At 36.0% G+C, this 26,884-nt stretch overlaps 3 protein-coding genes across 3 annotated transcripts; 2 read left to right on the plus strand and 1 right to left on the minus strand.

Moving 5' to 3' along the window:
* Window positions 1-1,053: 1,053 nt before the first annotated feature.
* LOC143594082 (uncharacterized) lies at window positions 1,054-1,641 on the plus strand. Its single transcript, XM_077073486.1, has one exon. It carries the CDS (start codon window positions 1,054-1,056, stop codon window positions 1,639-1,641), a length of 588 nt encoding a protein of 195 aa, XP_076929601.1.
* Window positions 1,642-10,715: 9,074 nt separating this feature from the next.
* Window positions 10,716-11,216, minus strand: LOC143594080 (uncharacterized). Its single transcript, XM_077073483.1, has one exon. It carries the CDS (start codon window positions 11,214-11,216, stop codon window positions 10,716-10,718), a length of 501 nt encoding a protein of 166 aa, XP_076929598.1.
* A 10,844-nt stretch (window positions 11,217-22,060) lies between these two features.
* On the plus strand, window positions 22,061-24,863 carry LOC143594083 (DNA-directed RNA polymerase V subunit 5C-like). Its single transcript, XM_077073487.1, has 4 exons — window positions 22,061-22,354; window positions 23,650-23,826; window positions 24,087-24,200; window positions 24,306-24,863. Exons 1-4 carry the CDS (start codon window positions 22,061-22,063, stop codon window positions 24,429-24,431), a joined length of 711 nt encoding a protein of 236 aa, XP_076929602.1. The 3' UTR covers window positions 24,432-24,863.
* Window positions 24,864-26,884: the final 2,021 nt, after the last annotated feature.

The raw sequence follows: 26,884 nt of genomic DNA on the forward strand, positions 1-26,884 counted from the left end.
CCCGCGTTTTCCTCCAAAACGTTGGTGGCAAAGCTGCCACTACGGGTGGTCTTAGTATTTTCTTTTAGTATTTAGGGCTTGTTTGGTACGTGGTAGGGAAATGGATAATGAATTGGAATGGGCGAAGGAACGTAATGGGAGGTATTCGAATAAATTAATACCATTCTATTGAAATGTTTGGTTTTCATGTTAGAAAAGGATGAGTTATTATTTTTTATTGCTTGGTTGACTAGAAAAGTTATAATAAAATAAAAATTGTAGTGAGTGACGGTGGGTGGTGAGCGGTAATGGTTAGGGTGGCGGTGGGCGACGGCGGTGGTGATAGGCGGGGACCGAGAGCGATCGTTGGTGGCGATGGGTTGATAAGTGGTGGTGGGGGCGTTGGGTGGCGGGTGGTGGTGGTGGTGATGGCCGGGAGCGATGGTTGGTGGCGGAGTATGGTTGGTGGTGGCTGCGGCAGTGAGTTGTGGTGGGTCTTGGTGGCGGTGAAAGGGCGGTGGTAGGAGGGTGGTGAAGGTGATATAGTATGAAAGGAAAAATGAAATGGAAAACAAAGAACGGGGGGGGGGGGGGGGGGGTGTTTGGATGAAAAATATTTGGGGTTATTTTAAGGGGATTTATATAATAATGCCATTCCATGGACTAACTAAACATTTTTTTTTCATCTCTCACAATGATCCATTCCATTTCGATTCTTACTCCTGCATACCAAACGCTACTTTATTTATTTATTTGTAATAGTAACTAAGGAAGGAATAGAAGAATAAAAATGAATTTTTTTATTTTTTTTGTAATACCAAATGTTTAATTTTTTTCGTGGTATCTCGAATCAACAGTATCATCCAACGTGAGTAATGAAATTTTTTTGGTTTTTTTAATAATTTATAAATCACAGTCATTTACAATTTCATACGTTGAAATAGTAACATTAATAGCCTTAAGTCTTAACAACAAATTGTTATTAATAGTCTTAACAAACTGTGTACAATGTACATGCGTTACACATTTGTTATTATAACCCCATAATTTCCAAAGTCCTTAATTCACATATAAATGGTTTCTTTTAGTTTTCTAATCTTCCTTCTATTAATCTTGCTACCTCTCACTCCTATTCTATGCACCAATGATGAAGGAACCGCTTTACTCGTTTTGAAAACCACGCTTTCCGACCCTGGAAACGTCTTACAAAGCTGGGATCCAAACCTAGAAAATCCGTGTACCTGGTACCATGTTACCTGTGACTATACCGACCATGTTATCCGTCTGGATTCCAATCTTGCTGGAGTTTTAGCTCCGGAGCTAGGTAAACTCAAGTATCTTCAGCACCTGGAACTTTATGGGAACAACATTGAAGGCAAACTCCCAAAGGAATTAGGAAACTTGGCAAATCTAATCACCATGGATTTATTTAAAAACAACTTTCATGGGCAAATTCCAGAGTCATTTGCTAATTTGAAGTCTTTGGCAATTTTGCGATTAAACGGCAACAAGTTGACCGGTCACATTCCAGCGGATGTCGCAAATCTCCCTAACTTTATATTGTTTAATGTTTCTAATAACCACTTCAGCGGCAATGCAATGATCCATGGCGATGGCTCGTTCGCAAGTCTCCCAATCAATGGTTTGAATACATTAAACTGAACGGACCCGAGCTACGAAGATGTGTTTCTTATGATATTGGATGCTAAAAGACTGAAATGGTGTAGGTGGTTTGAAGTTGTAGCAAATTAATCACATTCTTGTTATGTGTTATAAGTATCACCAGAAATATTAAATAAGCTACTACTTAATGATTGATCTTTATGTTATGTCGAATTGATCTAATTTATTCCTTAAACTTGTTATATTTTTGCAAAAGATAAATTTTGACAAACTCAGTAGATATGTGTTGTGTTGGAATCGAGCTATAAATGACTTAGACACAAATGAAACCGGGAAACCATTGATCATACGAATCTCGATAAAACTCATTTCAATGGCGTTGGAATCAGCTTGTCAAACTTTTACCAAAAATTCTAAACCCTAAGTGTACCTTCTATGCAAATAAGACAACTATTTCTTTTATAAATACATTATGTAAAAACATACAAGTTACATTTAATTAACCTATTTCAGTCGTTAAAAATTGAATATTCAACCATAGATGAATACACATAAACACGTTATATACACACACAAACAAACTAATACTTGTTGATGTGATATGCTATATCAGGACTTTCTTTTGGTGATTACACGTGCGCACTTTTCTAGTGCTTAGCTAGGCTACCCCACCCACACACACGCATATGTACTTAGGTAAGTTCTGTACCCACTTTTCCTTGTTTACTTCACTATATTTGAGAAGTAACGTGATCCAGTTGTTCTAATTTCTCTTTTCTTGTATCATGCATACTTGAAATTTGGACGGCCATTGACTCATGTTTATGAGCCGAACACATATGTAGGTATTACTAGTTGACTTTGGGATGAGTTCCCACATGATGCCATTGTTTTCAAAGGGATGTAACTACAGCATCATATCTAAGGGGTTTTGTAGACCTTAGTTATATATATGTTTGATTGTTTGCCCATTCATGACCTTATGGGTTTCATACAAGCTTATATGCATAAAGTTAAAGGTTGTAGGTCTTGAGTATGGAGTGGAGGTCTTGAGTTCAAGTCCCACAGACGACAACGAATAAAGAAACTTGTCGTTCAAAAAAAAGTTAAAGGTGGTATGCAATGTTAGTTAAATGTTTTTATTATGCAAGATCCGTGTTACTATGAAATATTAATTAAAAATCTTATGGAATCCGTATTATTTATGGAAAAATCCGTATTAGAATTTGTTATTACTTATTATTTTTTCTTTTTTGGTACCGTGTTAATAAAATATTAAAATGACACATAAGAATATACATTTTTGCACCTAATATGAATGTTTGATTAGAGATGCTTTATATAATAAACACTTCAAATATATTTTAGATTTGAAAGAAAACTATTTATTACTTGTTAAAGAGAAGCGTTAACTTTTTTTTTTTCCATTTTTGATTCCCGCACCAATATAATTTACAGAAATATACTTCTCCTCACAATTTTACTAGTTTAATTTCTTGTTATATTACTAGTCAATGCGAGTATCCTACAACCACAAAAGTAGAGTAGATCCTGAACTCTAAACCTTACTTTTAAAGCCCTAAGCTATGCATAGTGGAGGGGCTACAAATGAGGAGGAATGCGACACGTGGCACCCAGTCAGTAAGGGATGGAACTTTGTTTTTAAGGTGTAATGGTGTATGAGCTACAAACTGGGCCCACAGTATCTTTTTTTATTATATTTTTTTTATAATTAAACTAAACAAATAAAAACCAAAATAATTAAATTATAAAATAAAAATGTATTAAAATTAAAAAGAAATACAAAAAAATACATAACTAAAAAAAATCATAACTAAAAAAAACATAATTAAAAAAAAAACTAATATCCGTAATATTCGCGCATTACGTCGTCGTTGATACAATAATGCGGCATCCTCATGAAACCTCTCTGATTTGAGGGATTCGTAGTCTTTTTTCATTTGATGTAATTCCAACGTCTGGTTCAGCTTTTCTTGTTGTTTGTTGGATGCTCGAAGGTCGTTTCCTATTACCGCGACATTTGTTTTCAAACGACCGACCAACTCGTTTAATTGTCCGACGTCTTCACTGGGCGCCGTATTGACTCGTGTTGACGACAAACCTTCCCCCTTATTTGAAGAATTTGGGTATGAATTGTGTAAAAAATGGAGAAGAGGGTGTATGTTTATATATATATATATATATATATATATATATATATATATATATATATATTGTTTTAATTATTTTTTTTTAATTTTGACCGTTGTCAACAGTCAGATTATTAAAATATTAATATTTTTAAACATGTTTGGGCGACAACTTCCTTCCGCCCCCGCCCCTTTTCGCCCAAATATCGTGTGTGTGTGGGGGGGGGTGTTCCACCCAGGCCCGGCTCCGAGAAAGCAAAAAAAATTTTGGGCCGAAGGCGAAAATTTTTTTGGGCCCTTATTAAAAAGGAGTATTTTGTTTGTTTAAACAATTAAATTTTTATATAGGTTTACTTGGTTATAGTTTGGGTTGTGTAAAATTTTTTTGTATAAAAATATGATTAAACATATCTCAAATGAGACTAGAACCCATAACCTTTTGGTTGAGAGTAATACCTCTTTGCCACTAGGCCAAACTAGTGGTCATGTAATTGAGTTTTAACATTAAATATACATTGTTTTTAATAAAAATAAATATAATTTTTTAAAAAAAAATTCGGGCCTAACGGGGTGTCGGGCCTGTGGCCGTCGACCACCCGCCACCCCTATGGGCCGGCCCTGGTTCCACTCCTTCTCGCCACTTATCACCCCAACCATCGCCCCCACTGCATTCGACCTAACCATACCTTCTGTTCAAATATATATAACTATTTTTTTATCAATACATTATGTGTAAAACATACAAGTCATATTTGATTTACATACTTACATACGTAAATCATGAAAAGTCAAATATTCAACCATTACCATAGATATATACACATATACGCTATATATATACAGTTATACTTGTTTGCTAATGTGATATGCTAATGTGATGTGCTTTATTATACACCGTCATGTAGGAAACGAGGCTTTAAAGCCCTCATCCATAAAGCCCCGCTGTTGTTTAAACCCCCATACCGCTCATTATATATATGCATATATATGTATTTGTGTGTATGAGAGGAGGCGGGGAGGGAGAGAGAGAGAGTGTGTGAAAAACATCCCATGGCCTCACCACACCTCCACATACCGCCCTTCGTCAGGATAAAGCCCCAACCTCTTACCGCCCCGACGCGGTGTTCCACCTCCCATACAGCCCCCCTTTACTGCCCCTTTAAAGCCCACACCGTGTGGTCATAGTACTTTCTTTTGGTCACTAAACATGCGTACTTTTCGGATTCTTACCTAGGCTATATATTACCCACACACATACGTATTTAGGTAAGTTCTTTATTCACTTTCGTTTTTTACTTCATTGTTTTTGAGAATTAACATGCTCCAGCTGTTTTTAATTCTACTTACTTGTATCGTGCACACTTCAAATTTGGACGACCTTTAACTCATGTTTATGAGCCGAGTACATACATGGGTATTACTACCTGACTTTGGGACGAGTTCCCACATTGTGCCATTGTTTTTGAAGGGATGAAAACTACAACATGATTTCTAATGGGTTTTGCAAACCCGAGTTATATATATATGTTTGGGCAGTAGCGGATGTATAGTATAACTAGGGGTAGCCTCCGCTATACCCTTCAACTTTTCGTCGATAGTGTAAATTTTTTTCATTTTGGGTCGGTTTTTGTATTTCGTTACCCCTAAAAAAATATATTACGTTACCCCTATATGTTTAAAGCTCACCCAATTTAATAGTTTAAATCAAATAAAGCCCAAGCAAAATTGATAGCCCAAAGTGTAAGGACCCGATCCTGGTATCCTACTTTGACGTTGGATTTACTCATAAACACAGTTCTAAATATCAGAGTTAATTAAAACTTTTTGCGGAATAATAAAAGTCAACCATTTCTTACAAACGATAGAATACTTGTCTTAAAACATCACAAATTGTCTCAGCATAAATCAAAAAATAAAAACATAAGGTCTTCCATCTTTAGATGCCAGCCATTCAATCCATGCCACATGTCATCCCTGCTAGCTCTTTTAACCTATTTACCTGCGTGCATACTAAAAGTTAGCTACGCTGAGTGAGTTCTAGTTAATCAGGCAACATACAATACATTCATATACTACGTACTTAACCTACTTTACTTTCTTTTGTACATACATAAGTACGTACCTTCATTCTTACTTTCATACTTTCGTTCTTTCATACTTTTTTGTTTTAGCTTACTTATACATACATAATTATTTCTACGTTTTAAAGAGTCTTTCGCCCCATAACCTCACATATATTGTTATGGTTTGCCGCCCTCCTTTCACATATATTATTAGAGTCTGCCACCCTTCTTTCACAGATATTATTAGGGTCTGCCACCCTCCTTTCACAGATATTATTAGGGTCTGCCACCCTCCTTTCACGGATATTATTAGGGTCTGCCATTCTCTTACCGTCAATTCATATATACCTTCCTATTATATTATATTTATATACTTCATACGTCAATTCATTTATTTAACTCTTTTCTATATCATTCATATATCATACACTTACTACTTAAGGTAAGTCTATTAACTAATCACATCGAGTATGCACACAACCCCGAAAACATAACAAGGAAACGAGGCTAGAAACTCACCTGAGCTCGGTTCCTTTCCGAGTTAATGGTAACTCCTTTTCTTAACTGGGCATGGCTAACTGTATAACAATTACACGTATCAATTATCTATCACTACCCATATCATATTTCTGGTTTAATATAGCCCTCAACGAATGGGGCTCCGGGGGCAGCGCCCCTGGCAGCGGGGTCTAGGGGTAGCATTCCCTAGCAGAGTCCAAGGGGCAGAGCCCCTAGCTGGGGAGAGCTGCAGGTCAGTTTGGAAAAATTTTATTTTTATTAATAAGTCTTTACTAAAACCTCATCAGAAAACTCAGGTTCAGTCTTTCTTTCTAGGTCATTTCCCGTTTTAAACATTACCTTTAATTATTAATTAGTTCCTTGTTCTTAGCATATACACCGTATAAGTTCATATTCTTTGCTTACATGCGTATACGTCATACATACATATACATCATACATGCACACATGCACATACGTTATACATGCATATACGTCATTAAGGGCATACATACATACACGTTATACATATACAGGGATGCGCGTAAAGTGGAATATAAATATTTAGCAAATAATGACCAAACACAACGAGTAATAAAAACCTAGAATACCCTAAACCAAACCACTAGCAGCAGAACAGTGAACCTATCGGGTGTAGTATAGCTATGGGAAGACTGAGAATATCGAACCCTAAAGACACTTATTAAATTAACGATACTAGTTCTAAAATCTAATTAAATTAATAGTTTAGAAAAGTTTATTTTTAGATTTTTATTTTATTTATTTTAAAACTAACAAATAATTAAACTAATTTAAACTAATTTAAACTCTAAGACTTAGACGAAAAAAATAATGAGAAAAGCGTTACCTAGGCTTGAAATCCTAATTGTGAATCTTCGATGCTTATCGGTTATGGGAACTTTGATGAAACCAGGATCTAAAGATACGACACCTATAGGCAACCTAGTGGATCCCTGATCATTCTCTAGGTGTGACCTAAAAGGAAACGCTAAGGGACGTATGACGCAAATCGGTTGGTTGGATTACCTCTCAGTCTCTCCAACAATATTAAAGTACTCTAAAGACTAGATCACCTCTTAGTATCATTAATCACAATACATTCGGGAGTGTAAGGGACATAAGGAGTAACCTAAAGATGCTCAAAAAGACTCAGGATAGCAAAAATCAAAAGACAATAAGGGAAATTCACTCTCGTGTAATCTATACCCAAACCACTTAATGAACAAGAAACCCAAATAGCTATTACCTCTCAGTCTCAAGATAGGTAGAACACTTAATTTCTCTAAACCCTCAAACAAAAGTTCCTACGGATTATGTCGACTTATAAACCATAAACTAGTTACGAACACACAGTAGGTAACCTAATATGTATCTACACATGAAAGACATTCACAAAGACACATATGAAACGATTGAACATAACTAAATTAATATTAAGCACACATATTCATCTTTTAAAACATCAACAAATTGGTTACAATAATATTAGTCAAACACAAGTCACAAATAAGCCAATAAGAAATCCAAAACTCAACAAATATTCATTCAACATCTAGGTAACTAAAAATGTTTAGCCAATAATCATGTTCAAGAAAACAAAATAATTAAGTTAAAATAATGGAGTTCATAATAAACATAATAATAGAGTCCAACCGAGTAAAAATGAAGATTAGTTAAGTAGATATGAACTCAAAGCCTTTACTTGAATTAACATGCGCTCCTTTCTTTCTCTTTTTATTCTCTCTCGAATGGACAATAAGCTCCAAATAATAATGGTGGTGAGAGGCTTCTTGCGGTTTCTGTCCACTTTGATTGACGTCTACTTCCGTAGGGTTCCCCCACGTTAATATAATTTGTTGTCCACCGCCAATAGTTCCTTTCTTTCCCAGAAATTCCTATTGCCTTTCATAATAGGTCCACTCTTTATTTTCTTGGGATTTAAAGTCGTTTACTAGGCCATTAATAAGATGGTTCATACCATTCGTTTGTGACTTGTGGCCTTTTATCCTCACCTTACATACTTTCTTTTGGAATCTCCATTTCCTACGTGGCATAGTGGTAAACATGCTCCAACATCAATAACACTACATTCAAAATGAAGTAATATTTAGAGATATGTTTCTTTATATGTATTAATGAATCATAAGTGAAAATATATAAACCTGTATGTATAGTTATGTTTTAAAGAAAATCCAAATAAATAAAATATGTTTAAAGATTCGCTCACGGTTTCAAGTTCAGTTGAATCACTCTAATTTAGCTCGTTGACCCACAATACCTTTGAATTTTATATACGAGCCAATTATGAATAATATTCAATAAAAATCAACTCAAAACAACTTAAAAGTGAAACAAACATTTATATAAATTATATATATTTTGATAACATCAAATATCCCCACACTTTAATATTTTTCGTTCTAAAAAAATATGTATTGCAGTAGAATCATAATTCAAGATCGATCTTTAAAACATATAGGTTAATTTTTAAGCATAGATAAACACAAAACCGTGATTGCTGATGTTGTTGTCCACTTAAACCCAGCCACCAGCTTATCAAGCCCCCATCATATTTATTAGTCAAGTTCAAGTGATATATATTAATAAACCTAGGGGTCTCACACCTAGAGAGTTATAGATCTGCTTACCCCCATCTCAAGCATAATCAAGACAATTAAAACCAGGTTGAAGCAGAATGGTTCAACCTATCACCATAATCTAAAAACCCTTTAATGGTAAGAAGAAAATGCACTTAGGTGGAAGATGGATGAAAGGTCAAGTGAGGTCGTACGAGCATGCCCTAAGTACTATTAGACTTTGTCCTATATATATTCTCTAACAAAATATTTATTGACTAAGAACCTTGCACCCCACTAGTGTATCCTCAGGGTCACCATCCCCAAGGTAACACGTAAGCTCTCGGCCCCGTCTAGTATGTGCACTTTGGCCTCTTTTTCTATTTTTGAGAATGCTTCTTTGGCATTTTACAATACATAATTTCTCACTTCATTTGCTTTTTGGACCAATTCTTGGAATACACTTTCAAAACATACTTTTTTTAGTTGTACTCTTAGGCATTTTTACCCTAATATATAACTAAAATCTAAAGCTCGTATACAGCTGGACATAGCGGGCGCCACCACTCGTTATTTACTTTCATAAAACAGAGCGGTGTGCTAAATTTAAGTGCATGTAATTCTCACCACCTCAAGTTAGTCAAATTACGGTAATACTCGCTATGTCTTATCGAATTTTCAGCTTCGCTACCCCCTCAAGATGAGAACACACAAGGTTTAGGTTTATTAATAATAATCAGGGCAAACCTTCAAAGCTAGTTGGGCTACGGACACATCCCAAGTTAAGTGCGCTATTGTTTTTTAATCTCATATATAATAGTAGTTTTGAAAGATCAACCTTAAACAAGAATATCATTTTCCATTATACGCAAAGGAAATTTCAGGACATTATTTTTAAAATTTTTTCACCTTTTTCGTTTTTTTAATTAATTTATTATTAATTTTTTTTGATTTTTTTTAATAATAAATCTAAAAACGTCAGTTTATTATCCCACACTTAAATTTCGCATTGTCCTCAATGGAAGACAGGAAAAAGACAAAAATAAAGCATAAATAAAATAAAACAAAGCATAAATAAAATGGAACAGACTCCCCTGGTAATATGACAGTGATCTGCGTATGTCATGTTACAATAAAGCGATCGTATAGCATTTTATTCGCGGCCGTAGCTTTTGGTACCCTTTACAATCAAATAAGCTCAAAACTCCCCCGTCCGAATGGAGATTGAGTACGAACGAAAGTATCCAAACCTGCAAAACAACGCTCAAAGCACCCAAAGCAGACATCAAACAGACTCTAAAACTTAAAACTGACTTGAATACAAAAAATAAAGGAAACCAAATAAAAAGTATACAAACTCTACACTCGGGTATTACCCGAGTTCTATCCCTATCAAGCAATCAAAGTAGGGATGTCGAGGAGAAATGCGTCTTCCTCGACCGAATCAACCAGCCCACCTATATAATGCTTTAATCTATGGCCGTTCACCTTCCATGTGCTCCCATCAACATCCTGAAGTTCCACCGCACCATGTGGGAACACCTATTTGACCGTATACAGTCCTCCCCATCTCAATCTAAGTTTACCTGGAATAGCTTCAGACGGGAATTAAAAACCAACACTCGATCCCCGCACTTAAACTCTTTCACCCTCTTTAACTTCCGATCATGCAACGCCTTCGTATGCTCCTTATAACTCCACGATCTAGCGTACACCTCATTTCTTCTACCTCATGAATTTGGAGATACCGGTTTTTTGCAGCTTGGGTCAGGTCAAGATTAACGGATCTCAGCGTCCAATATGCTCTATGCTTTAACGCAACCGGTAGATGACACGCTTTCCGTAAGCCATCCTAAAGGAACGGATCTAAACGCCCAATATGCTCTATGCTCTAACTCAACCGGTAGATGACACGCTTTCCCGTAAACCATCCTAAAGGTTGTGGTCCAAATAGGCGTTTTAAACGTTGTGCGGAAAACCCAAAGTGCATCAACCAACTTGTCGGACCAGTCCTTTCGGTTCTTGCCAACATTTTTCTCCAAAATTCGCTTCACTCTTCGGTTTGCGTTTTCCACTTGCCCGCTCGTCTGTGGATGATAGGCGGTGGACAACTGACGGGTGACCCCATACCGTGCCAGCGCCTTCTCCATATGACCATTACATAAATGTGTGCCCCTATCACTGATCAGGGCATTGGGAGTACCAAACCGACTAAACAACCTCTTCAAGAATCCCACTACAACTCGGGCGTCCTTAATGGGCAAGGCTTGAGGCTCAACCCACTTAGAATCGTAGTCGATAGCCATGAAATCAGTGCCCCGAACTTCGAAAACCTCACAAACCTGAATAGAGTTTTGGGGCATCTCATTACGGGATGAGATGTTACCAGTGCGCTGACACGCGTCACATTGTCTGACAAACTCATGCGAGTCTTTGAAAATCGATGGCCAATAAAAGCCGGAATCTAGAACTTTCTTAGCGGTGAAAGACGAACCATGGTGGCCTCCAGTTAAACCCTCATGACAATGCCTAAGAATCTCACGACCTCTTCCCTACTCACATACCTCCTCAACACTCGACCGACGCCTACACGAAACAAATACGGCGCATCCTATATTTATTGGTTGGCATCTGCGAAAAACTTCCACCTCTCCTGATAACTCATGCCCTTGACCACCATCCATCAGCCAGATAATTTGCAATGTCGGAGAACCATGGAAGACCCTCTTCTTCAGCACTTACGTACAACACTGGCTCTATCTCAAATCTCACTCTCACCATCATCAACGACTCGTGGGGAAACTTATCCCCGATGGCATCCTCTCTAATCTCCTCTCTCGTCGGATCCTCCGGACGTGATAAGTGATCCGCAGCTACATTCTCTGCTCCTTTTTTTTATCTCTAATCTCAATATCGAATTCAGAAAGCAAGAGAATCCATCGTATCAGGCGAGGCTTGGCATCTTTCTTGACGAATAGGTATCGCAATGCCGCATGATCAGTATAAACGATGGTTTTGGACAGCACGAGATAAGAACGGAGTTTGTCGAACGCGAAGACCACTGCTGGAAGCTCCTTCTCAGTACTCGTGTAGTTATCCTGAGCATCATTGAGGGTCTTACTCGCGTAATAGATATGATGGAAGTGCTTGTCATTCCTCTGACCTAAAACACCACCGACTGCAAAATCACTAGCGTCACATATGAGCTCGAATGGTAAGCTCCAGTCGGGTGCTACTAAGATATGGGCGTTAACCAACTGCCCCTTGAGAAACTCAAACGTTTTCAGATAATCAGCATCGAATTCGAATGCGATGTCCTTATCTAGAAGGCGATTCATGGACCGGGTGATCTTAGCTAAATCTCTAATGAACCTACGATAAAATCCGCATACCCGAAAAAACTACAAACGGATTTCACACTAGTCGGTGGAGTAAGTCTACTGATAGTGTGGATTTTAGCTCTGTCTACCTCAATACCGTCTCGCGAAATCTTGTGCCCGAGCACAATGCCTTCAGTCACCATGAAATGGCACTTCTCCTAGTTCAACATCAACTTCATCTCTATGCACTGCTTCATCATTCTCTCAAGATTAGAAAGACATTGATCGAATGAGTCCCCATATACTGAAAAAATTGTCCATGAAAACCTCCATAAAACTCTCGATCATGTCATGGAATATCACTACCATGAAACGCTGGAAAGTAGCCGGAGCATTACATAACCCGAAAGGCATACGTTTGTACATGAAGATACCATATGGGCATGTAAATGTGGTCTTTTCCTGATCCTCATGTTCGACCGGGATCTAGAAATAACCTGAAAATTCATCAAGAAAACAGTAAAACTGTCGTCCCGATAGACGCTCCAACATCTGATCGATGAACGGAAGAGGAAAGTGGTCTTTCCTAGTAGCGTCGTTCAGCCTCCTGTAGTCGATGCACACCCGCCAACCTATGACTGTCCTAGTCGGAATACGTTCGTTAGTGACATATGTCATCCCTCCCTTTTTAGGGACGACCTGAAAGGGACTCACCCATGAAGAATCGGAGATGGGATAGATCATGCCTGTTTTGAGGAGTTTAATAACCTCCTTTTTTACCACCTCCGACATGTTAGGGTTGAGCCTCCTCTGAGGTTGGATTACAGGCTTGTACTCATCCTCCATGAGTATCCTGTGCGTGCAAAAGTTGGGGCTGATGCCATGAATGTCCATTAGTCATGCAATAGCCTGTTTGTGTGCCTTGAGATATCAACCAACCTCGACTTTTCATCATCCGTCAACTGAGAAGAAATGATGACTGGCAAGTCGGCATCACTGTCCAAGAAAGCATACTCCAAATGAGGAGGTAGCTCTTTAAGCTCGAGGGACGGTGGTGCCTCAATCGATGGTCTCTTCTTCGGTCCCTCGGTGCTATCAGCAACCATGAATACCTTGGGTTATTCAAGAGGTGATCCAACAAGAATGCTCAGGTCGTCCTCCAAGGGAACATCACCCTCGTCCTCCTGATTGAGCAAATATGCTCCGGATTTGTAGTCAAGAAATCGCTTGAACTGAGATATGAACGTGTCAATGAAGTAAAGGGAATCGTCTTGACTACTGGAGTTCCTCATTGATTTGACGACATCGAAAGTGACGTTCTCCTCCCCCTAAGCGAAGTGTAATTTTGTCGTCAATGTAACATCACGAAAATATCGGATAAAAAATACCAACTTCAAAAAGATAAAGGACCAAAAATGACAAGTTTTAAAATTAAAAATCAAAAATGAAAAATCTGTCTCCAGGCCTGATCGCGATACGCGACGGCCATAGACCAAACGCCATCGCGTATCACGATGACAAGGCAGGACATGTGTCACCACGTGGCATAAAGCCATGACAATGTGACACGTGTCATGCCACGTGTCACAATGTGGCGTAAAGCTCGCCACGTGGCACCGCGTCTGCCACGTGGCACCACATGGCAAACCTACATGTGACTCACCATATCTATATCGCGATACGCGATGGCATGATCAGGGGACCATCGCGTATCGCGATGGGTCCCGGGAAAAGTCTATAAATAGCAAGCCTCACATCTCATTTTTCACACACCATTTCGCACACATCTTTCTCTCTCTAGAATACACACACTCTCTCTCTCTAAAAATCACCTCGATAAACGTGTACCGACCACCTCGTAATCCGTGCCAATAAACTGACGATACCCGAAGTACCAACGACGGCATCTCGAAGTACGTAACGTACCGACGACCCGACGTTCCACCTCGAAGTACGTGTCGACCCGAGACGAACCGACGACCCGCCTCGAAGAACGTGCCAACACGAGACAACCCAACGACCCGCCTTGAAGTGTGTGCCGACGAGACTTGTAGACCGGCGTGCCTCGATTTGCATGCCAATGAAGTGTTGATTAAGATTCTCGATATGCGTGCCGGCGTCGAAGTGCTGCCCGAGAGTCTAAAAAAAATAATAAGCCAAACAAGGTAGGAAGAATGCCCGAATAAAATATTAATAAAATAATAAAGGCTTAGATCCTAGTCAAGGATATAGTCAATACCTCGAAAATAAACAAAAAAAAAATAAAACAAAGAAAGTATAAATATAAAGATAAAAGTATAAATACTTTATTATAATGAAGTATAATTATTATTTAAATAGATTTTAAATAATAATAAAAGAGAAAGAATAAAGAAATAAATGAAAGAATCTTTATTATTATATAAAGATAAAAATACTATTTAAAAGTATTTTAAATAGATAAATATATATATATATATATATATATATATATATATATTGTTTATATTATTAATATAAACTAAATATATAAATATACGTTTTTGGAAAACGTAGGTTTTAGAAAAGTAAACATGACGGACTAAAAGTTCGAATATGAGAATAAGAGATATATGAATTGGTCTATAGGTTCAAGCATATCAGAAAAGGAAAAGATAATGTAGAAAATAGTTATAGTTGATAATGTTATTTAAGTTATTATTCTTAAGTAATAAGAGAAGAAAATGATACGTTTCTTAATGAAGAAGAAATGTAGAGTTTAAGAAAAAGAAAAAGAAGTTAAACTAGAGGTTTATCTTGTAAAAGAAAAGAAAAGTAAATAAGTTGAAAGAAAGAGTTTTAACTTGAAAAAGAAAATAAAGAAATAATATTTTTAGATTTTTAGAAAAGATTATTTTTAGATTCTTATTTTATATATTTTAAAACTAATAACTAATTAAACTAATTTAAACTAATTCAAACTCTAAGACTTAGACGAAAAAAATAATGAGAAAAGTGTTACCTAGGCTTGAAATCCTATTTGTGAATCTTGGACGCTTATAGACTATGGGAACTGTGATGAACCATGATCTAAAGATACGACACCTATAGGCAACCTAGCGGATCCCTGATCATTCTCTGGGTGTGACTTAAAAGGAAACGCTAAGGGACGTATGATGCAAATCGGTTGGTTGGATTACCTCTCGGTCTCTCCAACAATATTAAAGTACTCTAAAGACTAGATCACCTCTCAGTATCACTAATCACAATACATTCGGGAGTGTAAGGGACATAAGGAGTAACCTAAAGATGCTCAAAAAGACTCGGGATAGCAAAAATCAAAAGACAATAAGGGAAATTCACTCTCGTGTAATCTATACCCAAACCACTTAATGAACAAGACAACCCAACTATCTAGTACCTCTCAGTCTCAAGATAGATAGAACACTTAATTTCTATTAACAACAAAAGTTCCTACGGATTATGTAGACTTATAAACCATAAACTAGTTACGAACACACAGTAGGTAACCTAATATGTATCTACACATGAAAGACATTCACAAAGACACATATGAAATGATTGAACAGAACTCAATTAATATTAAGCACACATATTCATCTTTTAAAACATCAATAAATTGGTTACAATAATATTAGTCAAACACAAGTCACAAATAAACCAATAAAAAATCCAAAACTCAACAAATATTCATTCATCATCTAGGTAACTAAAAAAGTTTAGCCAATAATCATGTTCAAGAAAACAAAATAACTAAGTTAAAATAATGGAGTTCATAATAAACATAATAATAGAATCCAACCGAATAATAATAAAGATTGGTTGAGTAGATGTGAATTCAAAGCCTTTACTTGAATTAACATGCGCTCCTTTCTTTCTCTTTTTCTTCTCTCTCGAATGGACAATAAGCTCCAAATAATAATGATGGTGAGAGGCTTCTTGCGGTTGTTGTCCACTTTGATTGACGTCTACGGTTCCCCCATGTTAATATAATTTGTTGTCCACCGCCAATAGTTCCTTTCTTTCTCAGAAATTCCTATTGCCGTTCATAATAGGTCCACTCTTTATTTTCTTGGGATTTAAAGTCGTTTACTAGGCCATTAATAAGATGGTTCATACCATTTGTTTGTGACTTTGTGGCCTTTTATCCTCACCTTACATACTTTCTTTTGGAATCTGCCATTTCCTACGTGGCATGGTGGTAAACATGCTCCAACATCAATAACACTACATTCAAAATGAAGTTATATTTAGAGATATGTTTCTTTATATGTATTAATGAATCATATGTGAAAATATATAAACCTGTATGTATAGTTATCTTTTAAAGAAAATCCAAATAAATAAAATATGTTTAAAGATTCGCTCACGGTTTCAAGTTCAGTTGAATCACTCTAATTTAGCTCGTTGACTCACAATACCTTTGAACTTTATATACGAGCCAATTATGAATAATATTCAATAAAAATCAACTCAAAACAACTTAAAAGTGAAACAAACATTTATATAAATTATATATATTTTAATAACATCAAATATCCCCACACTTGAACATTTTTCGTTCTAAAAAAATATGTATTGCAGTAGAATCATAATTCAAGATCGATCTTTAAAACATATAGGTTAATTTTTAAGCATAGATAAACGCAAAACCGTGATTGACGATGTTGTTGTCCACTTAAACCCAGTCACCAGCTTATCAAGCCCCCATCATATTTATTAGTCAAGTTCAAGTGATATATATTAATAAACCTAGGGGTCTCACACCTAGAGAGTTATAGATCTGCTTACCCCCATCTCAAGCATAATCAAGACAATTAAAACCAGGTTGAAGCAGAATGGTTCAACCTATCACCATAATCTAAAAACCCTTTAATAATAAGATGAAAATGCACTTACGTGGAAGATGGATGAAAGGTCAAGTGAGGTCGTACGAGCATGCTCTAAGTACTATTGGACTTTGTCCTATATATTCTCTAACAAAATATTTATTGACTAAGAACTCACTCAGCGTAGCTAAGGGATGTAACTAAAGTTAGCATGATATCTAAGGGGTTTTGTGGACCCTAGTTATATATATGTTTGATTGCTTGGCTATTCATGGCATACGTAACCTTATGGGTTTTATACAAGCTTATATGCATAAAGTTAAAGGTTGGTGGTTTTGGGTACGGGAGGGGAGATCCTGGGTTCAAGTCCTATAGACGATAAAGATTAAAGAAATTTGTCGTTCAAAAGAAAGTTATAAAGGCGGTAAGCAATGTTAATTAAATGTTACTTTTATGCAAAATCCTTGTTATTATGAAATATTAATTAAAAATCTTATGAAATCCGTATTATTTATGGAAAAATCCGTAGTAGGATTTGTTATCAATCATTACTAATTATTTTTCGTTTTTGTTACTGCGTCAATAATGTATTAAAATGACACATAAGAAGATACATTTTTACACCTAATAATGTTTGATTAGATATGCTTTATATAAACACTTCAAATATATTTTAGATTTTTGAAAGAAAACTATTTATTACTTTTTAAAGAGAAGCATTTTATTGATTACCGCGATAATATAATTTATAGAAATAGACTTCTCCTCACAATTTTACTGTTTCATTTCTTGTTATATTACTCGTCAATGGAAGTATCCCACAACCACGAAAGCAGAGTAGATCCTTACTTGTAAAACCCTAACTATACCTTCTATTCAAATATAACAAACAATATTTATTTTATCAATACATTATTTATTAAGCATACATGCAAGTCATATATATTTGATTTACATACTTCAATCATGAAAAGTCGAATATTCAACCATTTTGATAGATATATTGTGATATCCCACATCGGTTGTGAAGGAAAACTAAGACTTCTTTTTATGGAGATGGATATCTCCTCCATCATAACGTGTTTTGGGCGCTTAATGGTAATGGATGAGAGAAGAACTTCACAGTTAAACGTTCTCAGGTGGGAGAGTAGTATCAAGATGGTGCCCTCCTAGGAAGGCTCCACCTGGGCAACCAAAACCAAATTCTTGAGGCGATGGTGGTACGTCCCGGTCAAAGCGGACAATATTATGGCGCGGTAGTTGGGCTGTTATGTTACAGATGGTATCAGAGTCAGGACAAAACCGGTGGTATTGTGACATCCCCACATTGGTTGAGAATGAGAACTAAGTCTTCTTTATAAAGAAGAGGATAAGATGCCTTCTCCATCGTAGCGCGTTTTGAATGCTTAATGGTGGTGAATAAGAGGAGAATTCCACAATTAAGCGTTTTGGGTGCTTAATGAGTTTTGCAAACCCCGGTTATATATATGTTTGGCCATACAAGCTAGGTTTAATCTTAAGGATTTCATACAAGCTTATATGCACAACTTTTGGATTAATTTAATTAGGTGTTTATTGTGTTTACTTTACGGACTTACTAACTGTAAAATTGGCCATTTTTATTTCTTTTGCGCATGTACATTGATTAGCCATTGGTTAAAAACTTGGATGTAGAAAAATTATTACAAAACATTCACTTGAACTTAACCATTATGGACGTTAGACATAAAAGATCTAGACATGCAATCAATTGAACTTAGGTGGTGTTTAAGATTGCTTAGTTTAGCCTACTTATAACTTATAACTTTTTGAAATGTTAAAGATGTGTTTGGAATTGCTTACTTTGTTAGGGGAAAAGTTGATAAGTCACAACTTTTCCTAAAAGTTATGAAGAGGTAAAATAAGAAATCCCAAATAGCGCCTTAAACATATTTATTGCGACCAACAACTTGCTTAGACTTTGAGATTGTTGGTCGACTTAGAATTGATTGTTATATAACTTTATATACATTATAAATGTCTAAACTATTCAAGTTAATCTCTATTTATTCAAACACCGACGATGTCGTTGCTCACACCCACCATCCTTATAAATAAATTTTGTCTATAACAAAATTTTTCATATAAAATTTCATAGCCTTGCATTTGCACCTTGTTTTTTTAATTTCAAAAATTTATAAATTTACGATAATAATAACATTATTAATGGTTTAATAACAAAGTGAGTATAGAGTAGAATAATTAAAAGGCAAGTTGGATACTTTTGTTCTTTAGGTTTTTGCCACCTAACTTTTAAACAGTTACACATTTTGACCCTCTATTCTGTGCTTTAAAAAAAATGGAGAGGTACACTGAAATAAAAAAAATTTCGATGGAACTTTCTCGTCTACCGCATATTGGCGTTAATACACCGCCCAAGCCATTATTCTTTTTTATTTGTTATTTTTTTATTTCATTAGAGTTTTTTTTGTCATCTAACTTTCAAACACGTATCTTTTGGCCCTTATACATAACTAATGACAGTTTCTATAGTTTAGTTCTTTGTAGTTCTTGTAACATAAATTTCAAATATTTAGCTTTGGCCCCTTACTTTGATAGTAAAACTTTTGTCCTTCCAATTTTTGCATAATACTTTTAGCCTTGCAAATTTAACCATCAATTTTTTGTCACAAAATTATTAGTGTTTCAACTTTGACCACAAACACTTTATAGGTTACAATAAAATATTTGAAACTTTCAGCTTCGGCCATAAACTTTTACTTTGAACCAATACTGACTGCGTCCTCGCCTCACGCTCAGTAAGAGCATCCAAGAGAACAAACCTTTACAAACCACCAGAACAACTCTACATCAGGTTTCAAAGTTTTCTAAAAAAAACTCTACTTTCTTTTACAACAACAAACATTCACAAGCCTTATTAAAAATATTAAAATTATGTATGTATATGAGCATGTGAGAGGGAATGACTTTGGAACCCACCCTTGAGAGCATCCGCAATAGGGTGTGGAACCCAAGGTCTAGATCTACATGGCGCGCGTCAGATGAGGTGGGTTACAAACTTCCTTGTTGTGCAGCAAAGTCGTTGGAACAAGGTGGGTTACAAACTTCCTTGTTGTGGAGCAAAGTCCTTGGAACAAGGTTTGTTCTTGTAGACTAGTGGCAAACTAGTGAGGTTGAGGTTTGTTGTTGTGAAATAAAATTGGGATTTTGAGAAAGTTTGAAATATAACATGAAGCTGATATAAAAGTTTGTTGTTATAGATGCTCTTAGGTTTGAATCAAGTTTGCATAAGCAAACTTTAACTCACAGACTTTGCTCTACAATAGGTGGAGTCCATAAACACTGAGTTTATCTCATACCACATCATCCAAACCTTAAAGAATATAGCTTGTTGTGGATGCTCTAAATGTCAGTGGTGGATGTTTCTTTGTGCAAGGTGGGCCACGACCTCATTATGTTTTTCGCTCGGCCTAGCCAAGTTATTTGAATCCGGCCCAACCATGCTATTGAGTCCGGGCCAACCTTGAATTTTTTTAAAAACTAAAGTTTGTTCGAAGCCAAAAACGAGAAATTGTTTACGAAATAAAAATATAGATAAAGAAATGCTAAGAAATAAAACTACACAATACCAAGTCCAAGCCCAAATAATTTTTACATAAACAAACAAAAAACATTAAACCCAAAATCCAACCCTATCATCTGGTCGATGTTCGAACACAACAACAAATGTAGTTTTCATTGTGCGCTGGCTGCTGTGTAACTTACTGACTTGTGAAGTTCGGCACAAAAGTCAAAACAAAAGCTCAGGTGAATTGGTGAAATCATTTGGGTGTGAAATCAATTAATCGATTGATTGGGCATTGTTGTTGTTCGTTGAGGCCTAAGGTTTGGAACTGACTCGTGTTAGAGTGAAATCGATTAATCTAAATAGTCAACATAAGCAAGTAGAGACCAGGTTCGGCAATTCACATTTTACCATTTTGTATTTCTTTCAATTTGGTAGGTTAGGGCTTGGAATTATTGTTTGACTCGACCCGGATATGATTGCGACCTAATGCTTAGAAGCACGGAAATTTTTTCTGGTCTTGTGACTTTCGGCCCATGCATATTAGATGCTCATGATCCACCACTGCTAAATGTAACACATTTAACTAGGGCTGTCACTTTTACCCGAAACCCAACCCGAAAAAACTCGTATCCGAACCCGAACTAACCCGAACCCGAGAAAAGACTAACCCGAACCGAAGTAATTCGGGTTGGTTCTTGGGTTTGATTTATAAGATTTGGGTCAACTCGAATAAACTAATTTTAGTTTTGAAATTAAATATATTTTTATGTATAATAGGCTAAGTCTTAGCTATTATGGATCAATTGTTGTCATTATAACTATTATGGATCGATTGCGTATTATTAATTTATGTTTTTCATTTATTACTAATAACAGCCGTAATCAAACAACCAAATCACACCCGATTTAATACAATTATGGTTCGAGCTAGTTTTACTCTTCTTTTGAATTGCTTTATCAAGTTAGGTTAGTTTATTATTTGATTATTTGTGTTACAAGCAAAAAAGAATATGTTGTTTTAATTTTAGCATTGTAGTTCTTTTAAAAAATTTGGTAATGTGTTTTTATTTTAGGATACTCGAAACCCGATTAACCCAATCCGAAAAAAACCCGAACCTGAAAAACCCGTGAGAGATTTAAGTTGGGTTGCAGGTCAAGATTTAAAACTTTAAAACCTGAAGAACTCGATCCGGAAAACCCGAAGAACACCCCTACATTTAACGTGCTCCACCGCTTAAAATATAATATACATTTTTCTTAAAAATTAAAAAAAGACACCCACCAGCCCATTTCCAATTTACAACAATCCCAATTCTGATCCTCCACGTCCGTACACTCCCACATTTTCGTTACAAAACGCCTTTTTATCTCATTTACTCTTTCTTTCTTCTCAAAATCAAAATCAAAATCAAAATCAAAATCAAATCACCATTGCAGTGTGATATAATATTAATATGGCTACTCGTGCCGGACTGGGTTACGTGAGTCCACCTAGAACCATTGACCATACCACCTGCATTCTCAACAACGCCGATACCGGTACGCCGGAGACCCACCGCTACTACCTTGCACGCCGAACTGTTCTTGAAATGTTGAAAGACAGAGGCTGTGAAGTTGATGAGTCGCAGCTGACTCGGTCGGTTACTGAGTTTCGTGAGGTGGTTGGTGACGTGGCGGAGGGTGGTGTTGGTATTGGTATTGATAAGCTTCGTGTTTGTGTTCCGTTGGTGTCCAATCCGTGGAAGAAGGTATAATGGTGGCTTTGTTAGGGTTTGTGGTTGACGGAGTCTACGGAAAGTGTTAAACGGCACCGTATTATTATTAAGTTTAATGTTTCCCGTGTTTTACTTATTATTATTATTATTATTATTATTATTATTATTATTTCGTTGTTCAAATGTTTATGCTTAGGGATTATAAAATCGTTTATATGATCGTTCGGTTAGGGTTTACTATAGTTGCTATTAATTAAATGATCATCGTGATCATCATATTCACTGCCAAGTGGTGTTTGATCTAGTGGTAATAGTATTGATGGATAGTCGTATTTAGGGGTGCAAACGAGTCGAGCTGCTTGCGAGCTACTCGAGGTCGGATTGGTAAAAACCTTGAAACAAGCCGATCTTTATTCGAGGTTGAGTCCAAGCTCAGCCTTGTATGGGAAGCTCGTTTAGGCTCGTCAAGCTTAACGAGCCTTGTGTATTTTTAAGTTTAACCTCTTTGGACTTTACTTTCACACTGCACATCGCTCGGCTCACGTTGAATTACGAGGGCTCGAGCTCGAGCTCATTTCAAGCTATTTTCCTAAAGCTCGAGTTCGGCTTGGATCGTTTTTTCAAGCTCGAGCTTGGCTCATTATATTGATTAAGTTATATACATATTTTGTTATTTTTATATGTTTGAAGAAAAATCTTAAATGTGAGCATAAGCTCGGCTCGAGCTCATTTAGTATCTTAAACGGGCCAAAGCTCGATTGCGAAGTGTTAACTTTATAAATAGAAGCCCAAAAGAGGTCAAACTTAAAAATACAAAAGGCTCGTTAAGGCTCGAAGAGCCTAAACAAGCTTCTCGTACAAGGCTCGAGCTCATGCTACAACTTAACTAGCTTTATTTGAGGCTCGTTTCAAGCTTTTCATCGATCCGAGCTCGAGTAGCTCGCGCACAGCTCTGCTTGTTTGCACTGGTACAACCAAGCTCGAGTCGATCTTTGAATTGTTTTAAGGTACTACACGAGCTGAGCTTAGGCTCGATTATGTACAAATAATTGAAAGCCTATATAAATTAATTAATAGATAATAAATGAACCGGGCCAGTGCCCGAGCTCGGGCTCTCGTAAGTCTAAACGATCCAAACTTGATCCTAGTCAAGCTCGGGCTCGGCTCACCTTGTTTACACCCTTATTCGCAATCCTAATCATTATCCACAAAATGCCCCAATTAACTGTGCCAATCTTAAACCATGGATATAAATCATATAATAAACCCTTGTGCACACAACACTCTGTTTAATAAGTTCAATAACAGGATTTTGTTTAATGTTTCAGATTGTGGTGGTTTTTGCTGGTCCAGAGGAGGTAAACAAAGCCAAAGCTACACACATTTTGATGAGCATTCTCAACAAAGATAGCCTGCATCGAATCATCGTTATTATGGAGGGCAAGATGAACCATTATGCTCGCAAAGAGTTCGACTCATGTGCAGTCAAAGTTGAAACTTTCCCAGTAAGATTCCATTTATTAATGATTACTTTTTAAATACAAGTATGCATTTATATACATAAAACCGTCAAACTAATTTGTTCATGTGTTTTTTTGAAGTTCTTAAACGTTACCTACAAATAAACGAAAAATGTATTACGCATAGAGTCTTTCTTAAGAAATATAATATATAGTATGTGTAAGTTAGAAACTTATAAAACTGTTAAAACTTTTGAATTGTGAGATGTATAGTTTGAATGCTGATGTAATGATCATGTTTCCAGATTACTGAACTGTTTGTGAACATTACAAAACATGTTACAATGCCAAAGCATGAAACACTGACTGCTCAAGAGAAAGAACAGTTGCTTGTGAAGTTCAAAATTGATGAGAATCAGGTAATTAGTTAAGATCATCGACTAACATTTTTAAGATCTTTGGTACAAACTACAAATGATTCGAATAAACAAGCTTTGATCTAACAAATGACTTGTAACTTTTAGATTCCACATATGCTGGAGAGTGATGCAATAGCTAGGTACTATGGGCTGGAGAAGAAGCAGGTGGTCAAGATCAGTTACAACAGCAAGATGACGGGCTCATTTGTCACGTATCGTTGTGTGAGATGAAGTGCTTGAAGCCAGTTAGTTATTTTGGTTTGGTTAACATAATGACAGTTGCATTAATATGACTCTTTTTAAAGGTCCTTTACTTTTGTCTAGTATTACTTAATCGTGTCCGTTTTTTTGCGTTATCCTGGATTTACACGTTTTGCAGTCTTATTTATAGGATTGGTACTTGGTAGCTACATGACACTTGGGATTGTTATTCTATGAAATATATTTTGTGTTTTCTAGTACTATTAATACTCTTTTGTACTTACTTTACTTTGTTGAATCTTTGTGATTAAAGACAAAAGGTGTTTGGAAACCGTTAAACTGACTGAATCGCATAAACCGACAATAGTCGGTTGGAGATCTACATGGCTCGATTCATGGTTCTGTATTTCCGGTTTGACTGTTTGACAGTACGGTCAACATTTGGAATTTGAACTAATCGTTTTAAGTTGAACTGGTCATTTAACATTATTTCCCATTTAACATTTTTGCGTGTTTAGAATATGTGGTTATGTACAAGTATTAGTTTTATGAACCATAATTATAATTCTAAAACATTATGTTAATAACTAACAGCCTTTTAAAAATATAATCGGTTTGACCCGTCAAACTGCCAAAACAGAACCATCAAAATTGCTAAAACCGGCCGACCCGACCCAACGAACCTGACTCGTTTGGTTAATAGTATTAGTTAGTGGTTCGACTTAGAATTTTATTAAAACTAACAGAACTTGACTGTAAACACACTTTGAAACTTGGAGCAGCAGAGACAGAGAAACACCATATAAGACAAGTAGACAGCTATGAATTTCCACTAATAATGTTTGTAAACAATCTTGGATGTTCATTGGTTTCATACTTTCATGGTTTGTATACAGTGAAAGAAAAGAGAATCAAATCGTATGAAGAAAAGTATTATCTTATATATCTAAGATAGTTAAAGTTAATGTATTTTATAAGTTTTTGTAACTTACTTTTATAGCAATATCATAATTCTTCAATAGTTAATATTTAATATTTGTTCGATTTTGATGAGACTTTAGTTATACATATTAAGTTCGTTAAAGGTGCCAAACTTAGCTACCCGTCAAATAAGTTTAGTTGATCGGGATTCATGTCAAATCAAGTTTTAGCAACATTTAAACGTGTGAAATGATTGTGTCAAAATCTTTAATTGCAAGAAAACAAATAAATGAATCATTAAACCAAATAAATGAATAATTTTGATGGTCATTTTATTTTGCAAGTGTATAAAAACTTTATTAATCACACTTTATACTTTATATTTTATTAGTAATAAATAAACCAATAAAAGTATTATTATTATTTTGCTAAGTATTATTATTTGAAGTATTTTGAGAAAGCACGCAAACGTGAAAGAGAGGAACAATCCATTTTGTTTCTTCAATAATTAAAATGCCAAAAAGATCCAAGTTCGATTTTTTGTGTAAAAAAGTGTAGTTTTTATTACCCAACAATAGACGAGCATAAATCGGGTATTCTGAAACCCGGAACCGGGTAGCAACCGGGTATTTTTGATCGGGTACAAACCGGACCGCGTTCCAGTCAAGAACCGGGGTAGGAACCGGACCCAACCCGGTAGGAGAATATGAGCCTCAATGGAACCAGGTAGGGTTTATACTCAAAAACCGGGTACACCGGGTTTTCCATTTTTAAAATGATTGTGATCGTTGGGAACCGGTTCCAACGGCTATATAGCCGTTTTTAGACCGTTGGAACCGGTTTTTAACCATATATCAACTACACATACTATAAATATCTAGGTTGAGTTTATAACTTGATAAACCACTTTTATAACTCTAAAACACACTTTAAATCTCAATTACGATTTAATCAGCAAGCAATAGCAACCAACAAGAATGTTGTTATGGTCATCGACACACCAAGATGCCCCAAGGTTTGAGTTCATTATGATTTGTGTGTTATGACCGACTCACAGGAGATGGTGCAGTGCAAGTATTGTGCCAAGTTTCTGAAAGAGGGGTCGAATTCCACTCTCCGAAAGCATACCAATAAGTATTGTCATGAAAAAAAAGTTTGGATGCCAAGAAAGCGAAAGCGGGAGAGTCGTCCGGCTCTGCAACTCAAGCACCTACCGCCGGTAACAGAGCTTAATCGGCGTAGAGAGCGGGATTAAAACGATGAACCGTGTTTGTTATTTTAAGTTTTTATGTTTAATAATGTTTGCATTAGGTTGTTTTTTTCATAATAGAATGTTCGTTGTTAATGTAATGAAGTGTTTGTTTATTTTAGTTTTAAAAAGTTTATAATAACCGGTTATTTGAAAGAGTAATAAAAAATAAAGCATGACTAATAATAAATAAAGCATGACTAATAAAACAAATAAAAATTACTTGAAAGTGGATCGATTGGTTCGTGTTACATTAGAACAAATAAAAATATATAAGAACAAATAAAAATTAAACTTCTTCAAACGTCTTCAA

Source organism: Bidens hawaiensis, unplaced genomic scaffold (assembly GCF_021521415.1).
Source record: "Bidens hawaiensis isolate Kalapana, Puna unplaced genomic scaffold, B.hawaiensis_p1.1 tig00043048_1, whole genome shotgun sequence".
In the NCBI taxonomy this organism is placed as follows: Eukaryota; Viridiplantae; Streptophyta; class Magnoliopsida; order Asterales; family Asteraceae; genus Bidens; species Bidens hawaiensis.